Source organism: Haematobia irritans, chromosome 4 (assembly GCF_050003625.1).
Source record: "Haematobia irritans isolate KBUSLIRL chromosome 4, ASM5000362v1, whole genome shotgun sequence".
Classification (NCBI taxonomy): Eukaryota; Metazoa; Arthropoda; class Insecta; order Diptera; family Muscidae; genus Haematobia; species Haematobia irritans.
This window is the reverse complement of record NC_134400.1, coordinates 206,809,718-206,822,191: the sequence shown is the minus strand read 5'-3', so window position 1 is coordinate 206,822,191 and position 12,474 is coordinate 206,809,718. Positions and strand designations below refer to the sequence as shown.

General features: G+C 32.5%; 1 protein-coding gene across 1 annotated transcript in view; it reads left to right on the top strand.

The window, feature by feature from the left end:
* The window catches only part of Rdl (Resistant to dieldrin), a 162,249-nt gene that overhangs the window by 66,752 nt on the left and 83,023 nt on the right, over positions 1-12,474 (top strand). Inside the window, exons 2-3 of the mRNA XM_075305961.1 lie at positions 5,787-5,884; positions 6,444-6,511. Of these exons, the coding sequence (XP_075162076.1) occupies positions 5,787-5,884; positions 6,444-6,511 (166 nt within the window). The remainder of the gene's footprint in view (positions 1-5,786; positions 5,885-6,443; positions 6,512-12,474) is intronic.

Below are 12,474 nucleotides of genomic sequence, written 5' to 3'. Positions count from 1 at the left end.
GTCAGAATACTGCCAACGGTGTTAGTGTTACCCAGAACAATATGAACAAACAACTTTGACATTATTGGCAAGTGTTTCCGTCTTGTGTGCCATAACTTTGTTTTATAACAACTTGCATATATGATGATGATGATGATGACGGTTTAGTTTGGAATCTGCAACAACAATAATAACAATGAAAAACTTAATATTTGCCTTAAAATGATGCCTTAGCAATTTTCATTTGGCGCGCAAGAAAAAAAATAAATGGAATTGCAAACATGTTAAAAATAATATAGGGTGAAACAACACGTCATTATATATACATGTATGCATGTTAGCTCTTGTATGTGTGTATAGGTTGAAGTTGCACTATGTACTGATGGACAGCTCAAGTACGAATATAAATAAACTAGGTCAAGAAAAAGATAAATTACTCAAAAACTTGAAGCCAGAAGTTATTAAGTGACTTCATAGTTGGCTGCTAGCAAAATTAGGAACTAAAAGAAACGACCCTGGCGGCTAGTTAAGGTGTAAGAAAATTTCGAAACTTTAAAAATTAACGTTGAGATATGTCTGTAAATGGCAAACGAAAACAATGCTATTTTCTTAACAACTGTGATTTTTTTAATTCTACTTAAATTTTATATAAAAAGTTTTATTTTATTACTTAAATTTTATATAAAAAAGTCACCTATATGAGTTTCTAAATTGGACTGCTTAAGTATTTCATTATAAGATTTAATATACATATGGTGTACATATAAATCGATCCCCAAATTGATCTTAGAAAAATTGAGAAAAGTGAGACCATTTCATAGCAGTGTTTAAACGTAATGCAGGGATTCACATATAGTACACTTAGACTATGGTGTCCTAATAACAGGTGTTTTTAAGTCGCGTTTCGGTTTATTCACAATTCCTAATTTTTTCAAAAACCATTCATTTATTATACCCTCCACCATAGGATGGGGGTATATTAACTTTGTCATTCCGTTTGTAACACATCGAAATATTGCTCTCAGACCTCATAAAGTATATATATTCTGGGTCGTGGTGAAATTCTGAGTCGATCTGAGCATGTCCGTCCGTCCGTCTGTTGAAATCACGCTAACTTCCGAACGAAACACGCTATCGACTTGAAACATGGCACAAGTAGTTGTTATTGATGTAGGTTGGATGGTATTGCAAATGGGCCATATCGGCCCACTTTTACGTATAGCCCCCATATAAAGGGACCCTCAGATTTGGCTTGTGGAGCCTCTAACAGAAGCATATTTCATCCGATCCGGCTGAAATTTGGTACATGGTGTTGGTATATGGTCTCTAACAACCACACAAAAATTGATCCACATCGGTCCATAATTATATATAGCACCCATATAAACCGATCAAAGAGAAGCAAATTTCATCCGATCTTGCTGAAATTTGGTACACGGTGTTGGTATATGGTCTCTAACAACCATGAAAAAATTGGTCCACATCGGTAAATAATTATATATAGCCCCCATATAAACCGATCCCCAGATTTGGCTTGTGGAGCCTCTAACAGAAGCATATTTCATCCGATCCAGCTGAAATTTGGTATATGATGTTGGTATATGGTCTCTAATAATCATGCAAAAATTGGTCTACATCGGTCTATAATTATATATAGCCCCCATATAAACCGATCCCCAGATTTGGCTTGTGGAGCCTCTAACAGAAGCATATTTCATCCGATCCGGCTGAAATTCGGTACATGGTATTGGTATATGGTCTCTAACAACCATGCAAAAATTGGTCCACATCGGTCCATAATTATATATAGCCCTCATATAAACCGATCCCCAGATTTGGCTTGCGGAGCCTCAACGAGAAGCAAATTTCATCGGATCCGGCTGAAATTTGGTACATGATGTTGTTATATTGTCTCTAACAACCATGCAGAAATTAGTCCACATCGGTCCATAATTATATATAGCCCCATATAAAACGTTCTCCAGATTTGACCTCCGGTGGCTCTTGGAGGAGCAAAATTCATCCGATCCGGTTCAAATTTGGAACTTGGTGTTAATATATGGCCGCTAACAACCATACCAAAATTGGTCCATATCGGTCTATAGTTATGTATAGCCGATTTCCAATCACACAAAAATTGGTCCAAATCGGTTCATAATCATGATTGCCACTCGACTCAAAAATAATTTACCAAAATTTTATTTCTATAGAAAATTTTGTCAAAATTTTATTTCTACAGAAAATTTTGTCAAAATTTTATTTCTACAGAAAATTTTGTCAAAATTTTATTTCTATAGAAAATTTTGTTAACATTTTATTCGGTTCATAATCAAATTTTCATCATTGTCAAAATTTTATTTCTATAGAAAATTTTGTTTAAATTTTATTTGTATAGAAAAGTTTGTTAAAATTTTATTTCTGTAGAAAATTTTGTCAAAATTTTCTTTCTATAGAAAATTTTGTCAAACTGAATTATATACGTATTTGATCGATCTTTTTTGTTTAAATATAACCACGTATGGACTTACATACAATTTAGAAGACGATGTTAGGAGGTTTTAAGATACCTTGCCATCGGCAAGCGTTACCGCAACTTAAGTAATTCGATTGTGGATGGCAGTGTTTAGAAGAAGTTTCTACGCAATCCATGGTGGAGAGTACATAAGCTTCGGCCTGGCCGAACTTACGGCCGTACATACTTGTTATTATTATTATTTTTTTGTTCTTTAACCGTTAAACCGGTTAAAATAGAAGCACTTGAGAAAAGAAAACGCAAAATTAACTTTATTTGTTGGTTTTTATTTATTTATAAACTAATTCATTGTTTATTTGTATTTATAATGCCGTTCAATCTAACATCGTATATTTTTACACACTCTATTTTATTTCAATTTCAACAATAAGTAATTATTCCATATTTACATCGTGCGCATCAAATGTACAAATGCAGACATCATGTAACTACAAATAAAAATAAATGATACCATATAGAAAAAGGCAGAACAAAAAACAGGTTCATTTTTTCAATTACACTTTCCTTTTTTGTGTTCACATAAAACCACGTGCCACTTCTGAATAAATAAATTAACACAAAACACAGTAAATCCGTATTCTCCGTCCATTCCAAGAAACAATCAACACACGACTGACGCGCAAAATGAAAATCGTGTGTACCTGCTCAATGTTTTTATAAAATTCTTTTCGCTGCAAACAAGTTAAAAAATTAAATGGTCACGAAAAAAATTTAAATGGTCTTTATGGCCATGTAATGGTTCTAGACATGTCTATACTTAACCTATAAAAATACTTTTTTTCCTTGTAAAAAAGTAAAAAAATTGAATGGTCAGATACATGATTTTCCCGACCATTTAATGGTTTCAAATTCTATCATTTAAATGATAGAACATGTTTGCGGTATTTGAGAACCATTCAAATGCTTATTGCCACCATACATTTTTCTCCGCTCGAAAACTATTTTTACAAAGACAAAATACATGGTTTTCGCGGCAATTACATGCTCTAGATAAGCATTAAATGGATGCGGCAACCATGTCCAACCATGGTTTTTCTGTGCGTGTATACACTATGTAGAGATACAGAATGTGAAATCGTCGTAAAGAGAGCTGTGTACTAAAAGATTTTTTGAGCTACTTAGTGGAAGCGTCTTGTCAGTAGTCAGTTGTTTCTCATCTTTAATATCTCTCTACAAAAAGTTCGACTTTCAGAAGTCTTTCGGATGACAAAATAGATAGATATTTCATTGAAATATAGAACACCGGTAAACCGATTATCGAAAATCGGTTGTTCACCTTCCAGTTTCGTTTTGTGTAATTGAATCCTGTTAACAGGTGTCGGATTTCAACACCGTAACTGGTACCAAGGAACAATGGAATCCGTGGACTGTATCTAGAGTGATCAAATCCAATGGACGAAAACCGGTGGACGGGTTTATCAACACCGGCTGGGGGTTTATTAAAAATCCCCGGTGTTTTAAAGGCCTCAAACTTCAATTTAAAATTTAGTTTGTTTTGGTATAGCCCCCATATAGACCGATCTCCCGATTTTACTTCTTGCGCTTATAGAAACCGCAGTTTTTATTCAATTTACCTGAAATTGGAAATCTAGAGGTATTGTAGGACCACAAATACGTGTGCCAAAAATTTTGAGTATCGGTCCATATTTTGGTATAGCCCCCATATAGACCGATCTCCCGATTTTACATCTTGGACTTCTAGAATCCGAAGTTTTTATCCTATTTGCCTGAAATTGGAAATCTAGAGGTATTTTCGTGTTTTAGTATAGCCCCCATAAGAACGATTTCCCGATTTAACTCCTTGGGTTTCTAGAAACCGTAGTTTTTATCTGATTTGCCTGAAATTGTAAATATTCTGGTATCACAGGCTCACAAAAACGTGTATCGGATTAAGTTTTTATCGGTCCATTTGGCAATGCCTCCATATAGACCGACTTCACTTTTTGAGGGTGTAGAAGGTGCACTGATCATGAAAATTGCTTGAAACTCAATGTAAAACTTCCAGATTTTTCTTCTACAGATTTTAGATTTCAAATCAAGACGTTATTTAATAATTTTCTTGCACACTTACAAGAGATGTTAATGATTCCTCTAAAACTCAAACAAAAATGGTTCTTATAAATCCAGAATCTGATATAGTCTTAATAGGTGAAATCTTTAAATTTATCTTTGGGAAGTGTCCTCAAGTCCTCTAGCCCTCCTGAAATTTCAAAGGAAACCCTAATATTTGGTTCATGGTGGTGGGTATTTAAGATTCGGCCCGGCCGAACTTAGTGCTGTATATACTTGTTTTTAACTCAATGGGTACGTAAATAAGTAGATTGAGGAGTGAAGAAGCATTGCAAAAGTTACCAATACATCCAGAAAAGTCACATTTTGGACGATCATAAACGATGAGATAATATCCAACTTTCTTTTGCTTAAAATTACATTTCATTAAGGCAATATCTTCAACAACCTTAATTATTGTTTTGGGTCAGTTTGATCGCTCTTTAATGCAGAAAAAGTCCCATGTATTTCTTCATGGTAATAAGTAACGGTTATTTGATGGCCCAACTTTGATACATTTACAAATCAAGGAACATTTAAACACAATATATTTTAAGATTTTGAGATATGGCAGTAAAACTATATTTTTTATACCAACCATAAAAAAAATTATATATAGTTATTTATGTTTTTTTTTTTTTTTGGAAAATTTTAGCAGAAGCGAATCACAATTATACCATAATACTACAATGTTATAAAAATTGAAATTTTGTGAAGTAACATAAAAATAAATATAGTATGTAGTTTCACTTAAATCACCTTCATTGTCATATTCTTGGACATAGAAATTTAAAGTTTTATTTACAGATGAAAAAAAAAAACTGAAAAAAAAATCAACGACAGCTGCCACAAATTTTGCTGCCGAGTGTCTTTTTGTATTGCATAAGCATAACATATTTAAATTAAAAATAAAAACAACAATATGCGTTTGTTTCCATATCCACCTACAAACCATGAAGAATAACAAAAGTAAAGAAAACAAACAAAAATGAAATAAATATACCACCCCATATTCCCGACATAAGACCTTGTGGCGTATACGTGTTACTTTGCCCGCAAAAGAAATTCTAATAACACTCATACGCCACAATGTCATGTCATTTGATGTTGTACAACTTGATGTGTTCGTTCGTTATAACTTTCTCTCACACGAAAATCCCTAGCGAATCCAACTCGACAAACTAGACCATATTAGCATATATATTCTTCTCTCATATTATTTTAGAAACTCTGGCGGTAGTATGTTGGGAGATGTTAATATATCGGCTATATTGGATTCCTTCAGTGTCAGTTATGACAAAAGAGTAAGACCCAACTATGGTGGTAAGTAAACAACTGTAATCATCCTAAGCATTCAAGCCTCCATCCCGTTTTAATCCCTACTAAGCAAATGATTGTTTGTTTAAATTTAAAGAGGAAATTTAACAAAATATCCAAAACTAATTTCGCATACAACAAAAATCATATTAGTCTTCCCCTCATATTTTTTTGTTAAACCAAATAAAATGCATAGGGAAACTATGAAAGTAAAATTAATTATTAAACCGTAACCACATTTTTAAGGTATCAAATGTAAAATATAATTTTCCCCTGCAAATATTTATAAAAAATAAAACATTACCCTACTGCTTAAAACATTAGGATTATAGACTGAAAGAAACACACATTATGGCCCTAAACACAAGTTTAATTTTTTTTCATTTATTTTTCCTAACATTCTGAAAAAGATGTTTGGCTTAATTTTTAATTTTTTCACAATTTTCATTTTAAAATTTTAATCTCATATTTGTTTTTCAGATTCCTTTTATTTTCATTATATTTCACCAAAAATTTTGTTTGTAAATTATTTGGATATTGATATTGATGCTAAATGACATTTCAGGACCCCCGGTCGAAGTTGGTGTCACCATGTATGTGCTATCGATCAGCTCGCTATCTGAAGTGAAAATGGTACATAATTTTTCACATATGTACCTCTCTCTCTCTCTTATTCTCTATTTAAAGCTATATTCAAATTTATTAGAAATTTTATCTGTTTTTTTTTTTTTTTTTTTTTGATTATTTTTGTTATTTATATCTTTATCAATTAGATATTTAAGCCTTTAAAAGTATATTAAAAAAAAATATCAAAAACTAGTTTGTGTTTGAGTGTTTTTTGACAAAACGTTTCATTAAATGGAAATTTATGAAAAAACAAGAAAAATAAATTATAAGAATAAAATCTATTCATACTTTTTATGCAATTCTTTTTCTTATTTTATTTGCCTTAGTCCTTTTAATCGAGAATAAAAATTTGTTCACTATGTTTGTCCCTTGTGTTTCTTTAGTTTTGTTTTCATGTTATCTTTTATTTTGGATTGTGTTTGTTTGATTGTTGGTTCCAATTAGTGTCCGTTAATTTTTTTTTGTTTTCTTAATTAATAACTGCGGAATTCCTCTTATAAATAACATTGAAATTTGTTTCTATTTTGAGACAAGCTAAAACTATAACGCAAGTTCGTATAAAATAAGTTTTGCTCAAAGTCATGAAGAAATATTTTTGTGCATTTTCCATTGAATCTGAAGTTAAACTTCGAATTATTTTCATTTCAATTTTGCTTTCCCCAAAACAATATTTTTACCAACTACAATTACTATATTAATTTAAAGAATGCTTATTCCACTAAATGATTTAATACAACCCTATATAAAAATTTGAACAGCGATAACGAAAAATTATTAAAATTTCAGACTAGTAGAATTTGTCGGTATTACTACTACAACCTATATAATAAAATATTTCTTAATAACCCGTTTTACAAAAAAAAAAATCTTGGAAATATAAGTAATCGTAGGAATCGGCGAAAATTGAAGAAAATGTCCAAATATCAATACCAAAAGAGACGAAAAATCGATTTTTTTCATATTTTGCAAAAGTCAATTTTAAAATTTTGGCTTTCTTAATTTAAATGCGACTTTTCAATTTTATCCAATATTGATAAAGACGACATTAGCAAAATTCGATTTTTGAAAAAGTTGAAAATAGGTAAACATTTTAAACAGTCTATTTTTATTATTATTGAAAAGTCGACTTTTGGTGTGGCGACTGTTCAATAATTACAAAGTTTCGTGTTGACTCGTTGGCTCACTGTTCATGAAAATTTTCTACTATTGTCATTCATTTGGCAACATTTTATTTCCAATTTTTATACCCTCCACCATAGGATGGGGATATATTAACTTTGTCATTCCATTTGTAACACATCGAAATATTGCTCTAAAACCCCATAAAGTATATATATTCTGGGTCGTGGTGAAATTCTGAGTCAATCTGAGCATGTCCGTCCGTCCGTCTGTTGAAATCAAGCTAACTTCCGAACGAAACAAGCTATCGACTTGAAACTTGACACAAGTAGTTGTTATTGATGTAGGTCGGATGGTATTGCAAATGGGCCATATCGGTCCACTTTTACGTATAGGCCCCATATAAACGGACCCCCAAATTGGGCTTGGGGATCCTTGAAGAGAAGCAAATTTCATCCGATCCAGCTGAAACTTGGTACATGGTGTTAGTATCTGGTCTCTAACAAGCATGCAAAAATTGGTCCACATCGGTCCATAATAAAGGGTGATACGGTCAAAATTTGGTCAAGGGAAAACGCGTGTAAATCGGTGAAATCGTTTATTTAAAAAATCAAATTAAATTTCTTTTTCAAGTTCAATTAGTATAAAATTCAGGAAAAATATTCAGTTAGGCTTTCGCTTTTCCAAATCCGAATTGCCGGGCCTCACGCTTGACACCTGCCATCAGATTTTGTACAGCCACCTTGTCCACCTTCTTCGCCGCAGAAAGCCAGTTTGCCTCGAACTTCTGCTCGTCCTTAGCAGTTGTTTTGGTCTTCTTTAGGTTCCGCTTGACAATAGCCCAGTATTTCTCAATTGGGCGGAGCTCTGGCGTGTTGGGAGGGTTCTTGTCCTTGGGAACCACCTGCACGTTGTTGGCGGCGTACCACTCCATTGCCTTTTTACCGTAATGCCAAGATGCCAAATCCGGCCAAAACAGTACGGAACAAGCGCGTTTCTTCAGGAAAGGCAGCAGACGTTTATTCAAACACTCTTTCACGTAAATTTCTTGGTTGACAGTCCCGGAAGCAATGAAAATGCTGCTTTTCAAGCCACAGGTACAGATGGCTTGCCAAACCAGATATTTCTTTGCGATTTTTGACAGTTTTATGTGCTTCAAAATATCTGCTACCTTTCCCCTTCCTTTTGCCGTATAAAACTCCTGTCCCGGAAGCTGCTTGTAGTCGGCTTTGACGTAGGTTTCGTCGTCCATTACCACGCAGTCAAACTTCGTCAGCATCGTCGTGTACAGCCTCCGGGATCGCGCTTTAGCCGTCGTATTTTGTTTATCATCGCGATTTGGAGTCACTACCTTCTTGTAAGTCGATAGTCCGGCTCGTTTTTTGGCTCGATGCACGGTTGTAGACGATACATATTTGCGGCATCTCGGAGAGAGAGAGGTTAGGGTTTCGCTTGAAACTACCGGTAACTCTCTTTGTCGTCTCAGCGGCTTCCGGTTTTCGATTTCCCCCCGATCCAGACTTCCTGGCTGTCGACAAACGTTCCCCAAACACTTTAATTACATTTGTAACGGTTGATTTGGCAACCAACTTAACGACCAAATTTTGACCTATCACCCTTTAATATAGAGCCCCCATATAAACCGATCCCCAGATTTGGCTTGCGGAGCTTCTAAGAGAAGCAAATTTCATCCGATCCGGCTGAAATTTGGTACATGGTGTCAGCATATGATATTTAACAACCATGCAAAAATTGGTCCACATCGGTCCGTATAAACCGACCGCGCCTAACTAGGTCCATACCGGTCTATAGTTATATAGCCCTCGGATAAATCGATCCCCAATCACACAAAAATTGCTCCATATCAAGTTCATAATTGTATTTCATATTCATATTTCAATTCTGGGTTTCTACGTACCGTGTAAAAGTCCATATCGATTCGTAATTATTTGTAGACTTACCTATACTTACCTCTTTTGTCTAATATATACCACGTATGGACTAACTCACAATTTAGAAAATGATGTTAAGATAGTTTTAAGATAACACAACCCAAGTAACTCCATTGTGGATGACAGTCTTTCGTAGAAGTTTCTACGCAATCCATGGTGGAGGGTACATAAGATTCGGACTGGCCGAACTTATGGCCGTAAGACTTGTTTTATATTCCCAATTTACTTTATATTGGGCTATTTTTTGGGGTATTTTTGAAATTTACATCGAACTAGGCTCAGAGATTCTCCTTGACTCATTATTAATAATTTATAATTATTATTGATTTTTTTGAATTGCGGTTCTTATTAAATAGTTTCAATATAAACTGTAGATGCTATCTTCCACTCTTAGATTTTAATTGTCTTTGGGTATATGAATAAACACAGCCAATTACAGATTCTGATTCAGATTCAATATGAAAATGACACAAAAAATTGTTTTCATAAAAACTTCACAAAACAAATATTTTATGAACTTGTGCATATATAAGAAATATACGGATCAAATGAAACGATACTTCAAACTATATTACAATGTTCCAGTTGAAAAATAATCAAGCAATAATATAACAGGTTATAGGCTACAAAATGATATAGTCAATAAAATGACCATTAATTCCACAAGAGCAAAGAAACACGGCCGTATGAAATAAACATTTCAAGAGCAGTATTACTACCAGCAAAACAGAAGAATATATACATACATATAAATGAAGAAAACCAGAGCAGCCTTATGAAAGATGAGACTAGTCATGAAAAATATAATATCTCCTATAAATTTAGAAGCACTTTACTTTAGTTTTAATAACACCACCGTCACTACCTTTTATGCCAACCACCACATTTTAGACCCTAGCCCCCACCCATCACCACTTTCTAATAATAGTTCAACCACCTACTTATCATCACCTCCTATATGATTTAGTTTTTCTTGGTAGTTGGAAAATTTCTAAACAACAAGGACTAATCCTTCTCTCTTTTTTCCCTAACTTAATTTTAGAAAATATGAAAACAAATTGGCCTAAAGTCAAGTTCAATTTATTAGTTTTTTTCTTTTATTATTTTTAAATCAAATTTCTTCAAAAATATTTTTTTTAGTTTATATATATTTCTTTTAAATTTTTGTTTGCTCACGTGTTATTTAAAAAATACCATTCACGTTAGGCAAATTTAATAACTATGTTTTATTATAGGTGGACTCGCTTTCTGGAAGAAACATAAAATCCCCAAAATATCCTTTATTGTAGTATAACAACTTATCATAGCTAATTAAAGAGAGGTCTTCACCCTATATTCCGGTTCATTTGACATCCATCAATTTCGGATTCGAAATATGTAATTGATTTTCCATCATGGAATGGATGTTTCAAGACTAAGTTTGATTTGGTTTTCATTCGCCTAGATTATTCTACACACATAAACGATTCCACATCATTCCAAACATTTGTCCATACATTTATTCAAAAATTCTCATCAATCAATTCAACCATTTGCGAAAGTCCATTTTTTGGTCCTTTGTTTTTCTTAAAAAAAAAAAAAAAAAAAACAAAAAAGCAAAATCAATTTATCACTCTTCCACCACTAATTTTCAATTTTTCCAAATTGCTCCATTTTTTAGATCATAGGCAAATTATCTACCACATATTCTGTTACAGTTGGTTATCTCTAGCATTTTTTGCTAATCAAAAACTTTTCCTAAAGAAAATAAAAAAAAAAACAAACGAGCAATTATTATTATTATTTTTACAGGACCCTCAAGGAGAAGATTTAAGAATATTTATTTTTATGAAAAAGTTAAAATTTGTGAGCATTTTAATGCAAAAAAGTTGCATTAACATGTTTTTAAATTTGCTTTCATACTCGTGGCAATGAATCGGTTTCAAATATTCCTTTTAACAGTGAAAATATTTAGTTGCCAGGTTTAGTAGTTTTTGTTCCATAAACGTAATTATTATTCTTTTTCGGTTTATAACGAACACATGTAATTAATTTCCTATTGGGATTTCCATGAACAACCAAGGCGCCAAGTTAATCTAAATTGTATAAATTTATATTTTAAAATTCATTTATACGTTTTGCTCATAGTAGTAGATTCAGAAAATTATGGAACTTACATATAGGGTCCTCTCATATTAAACATCTAAATGTTTATGGTCGACTTTTCGACCTTCCGATATTTTTTAAAATATGAAAATATGCAACTTTTCAACTTTTTTTAACTAAAAGTCTATTTTCGAATTTGGTATCCCTACACTGAAAAATATAATTATGTGATATTAAGGATTACGTAACCTAAATTTTAGGATGCGAACTATTAAGGACAAATTTCTTTAAAATAATGAAATTTTAATTAAAATGATGTTTATAATATTTGTAATTTTTGGAAATTTATTTTTCATTAAATTTAGGACACAAATTTTGTAAATTTGTGTCTTTGAACTAAGGCTAATTTTACTTAAAGCAAAGAAACTCATTTTTTCTTTAAAGAAATTGTCCTTAAATTAACTGAAATATTGAAACTTTAGATTTAAGATAAAAACGCTTCAAATATAGACTAAGACTTATTTTGAGGATTTAGCGTCTTTGGTTTAAAGTTTTTTTGGAATTAAGAAAATATTTTTTACTTTGAAGTATCCTTTATAATTTGGATTTTTAAACTGGTATTTGTTTGTACGGGAGTACCTATATTAATAAACCGCGAAAAGAGAATGAAAATTTGATAAATGAGATCTGTATTCTAATTTTAATTTTATTGGTCCTAGAGTTAAAGCCAGATAGGCCGCTAAAAAATTTCTTTATTTTAATGAAGCTGCATCGGAATCAATACCAAAATCCTAAGGGGAAGGTCAAAATCTT